This window comes from Aspergillus foveolatus, assembly GCF_047715535.1.
Source record: "Aspergillus foveolatus strain CBS 279.81 unplaced genomic scaffold BDW70scaffold_264, whole genome shotgun sequence".
Classification (NCBI taxonomy): Eukaryota; Fungi; Ascomycota; class Eurotiomycetes; order Eurotiales; family Aspergillaceae; genus Aspergillus; species Aspergillus foveolatus.
This window is the reverse complement of record NW_027396328.1, coordinates 1-1,956: the sequence shown is the minus strand read 5'-3', so window position 1 is coordinate 1,956 and position 1,956 is coordinate 1. Positions and strand designations below refer to the sequence as shown.

At 53.7% G+C, this 1,956-nt stretch overlaps 1 protein-coding gene across 1 annotated transcript; it reads right to left on the bottom strand.

Moving 5' to 3' along the window:
* Positions 1–1,022: 1,022 nt before the first annotated feature.
* BDW70DRAFT_165247 (uncharacterized protein) lies at positions 1,023–1,887 on the bottom strand (the record flags this gene model as incomplete). Its single annotated transcript, XM_073741693.1, has 4 exons — positions 1,023–1,442; positions 1,507–1,665; positions 1,717–1,758; positions 1,810–1,887. The coding sequence occupies 4 exons, from the start codon at positions 1,885–1,887 to the stop codon at positions 1,023–1,025; spliced, it is 699 nt and encodes a 232-aa protein (XP_073590467.1).
* Positions 1,888–1,956: the final 69 nt, after the last annotated feature.

The following is a 1,956-nucleotide window of genomic DNA, read 5'->3' as shown; positions in this document are numbered from 1 at the left end:
TCATCCGCAGACAGATGGGCAAACAGAACGCCAGAACCAGACATTGGAAGCATATCTGAGAGCTTACTGCAATGTCCAACAGAATGATTGGGTGTTCTGGCTCCCTATGGCGCAGTTTGCATACAACAACTCCAAAAACGACTCGACGAAATTCACGCCTTTTATGGCTGCCCGAGGAACCCAGCCAGCAATACCTGGCCTCGAAAACTTGGGAGAACGAATATCGCACGTGTCATTGGAGGAAAGATTAAGCCATCTGGAAAAGCTTCGCGAGCAGCTACAGGACAATCTCGATAAGGCTCAGGAAGCTCAGGCACGATATTATAATCAGAAGCATCGCCCAACACAGTTCCATGTTGGCCAAAAAGTCCTGCTATCATTACGCAACATCAGCACAGTCCGACCCAGCAAGAAGCTGGACCAGAAGTACGACGGTCCTTTTGAAATAGAGGCAGCGGTCGGCAAGCAAGCGTATAGACTCCGGCTCACTGGCGCTTATGCCCAGTCGAAAATTCATCCAGTATTTCATGTCTCTCTCCTGAAGCCTTACACCGAGCGAGCCGGACCCGGGGAGGAGGAAGCCCGGCCAACCGCTGAGCTAATCGATGGCGAAGAAGAATGGGAAGTTGAAGACATTGTCGGAGAACGACGCATATATGGCAGGCATGAATTCTTGGTGAAATGGAAAGGTTACCCTAGCTATGAGAACTCGTGGGAGCCAATATCAAACCTCAAGAATGCAAAAGAGGCTATTGCTGAGTACAGGAAAGCAGCTGGATCGACTCCGAAACCCCGCCGGTCTAGAAGAAAGCAGTAATTGTCTTTTTGTCCTACAAGGTTTTTGGCATTGCTGTACAAGACCGGCGAGGGGGCGATTACCTTCCTCCTTTTTCCCACAGGGTTTGGAGGTTTAACGGATCGCCACCGATCTATAGCCTACAAGGCTCCGAGCTGCACAGCATATCAACAGGTCCATTTCGAACAAATTAGCTACGGCGGGCCGGCCGCCAAACAAGAGATCCCTAGGGAAAAACATTCTTTGTCCACACAGCAGACCAACCCTCGTCCGCCTTACTCGGAGGCAACCCAGCATTAGCGCGGAGCTGATCGAGAAGCTCCCTCATAGTCTCATTCAAATTCATGATCGCTCGAGTCTCCGGCGGCACCTTGGCGTAGGTCCGCTGGCAGTCCGTAGCCTGCTTCTCGAACTTCTTCTGAGCAGCATAAGCTTCGGGGCCAGCAGTCATGCTGCGGAGTACCTCGACATCATGCCGCATACAGGCAGGCAGGGGCAAGCAGCTGTCCTTATTGCCTTTACAGTAAAGGCAGGCACAGCCCACGGGCCTCTCACACGCATGCGGGCCAGTATACTCGATCTTCACCTCGCCATCCTTGATAACCGTCTTTTGACGCCAAATACTCTTCGCGCAGCGAAGGCAGGTCTCCAGGAAGTCAGCATACGGAGTCGATTCGCAACCGGAACGGCCTCAGCCCGGGAGGACTTACGGGCTCGAAGGGATCAAGAGTAGGCGACGAAGACCGCGAAGGGCCAACAATAACCGGGTTTCCGGACGAAAGGGGAGACGGAATCGGCGAGCTGCTGTCGGCACTGTAAGGAAGGCCAGAGCCAGAGGGGGTCGGGCTGCGAGAAGAAGAGGAACGAGACTATCACAAAATCAGCATTGCACATGTCAGATGCCATATACCCCAGCTTACAGGAAGAGACGGATTGGCCAGCTCCATTACGTCCTCGACGACCTATATCTGAGGTTAGCTCGGTACCGTTTCGGAGCCGGGGCGGCTCCAGACCTTAGCCTTAGCGACGTCGCGGGCATGCTTAGCCTCGCGCGCGCGTTTGGCCGCGCCTTTTAGAACTCTTCTGGACATATCGGGTCGGTAAGCAGTGAGGATCGACGCGGGAAATGACGAGATTGGGAGAACTCTACAAGCGCTTCG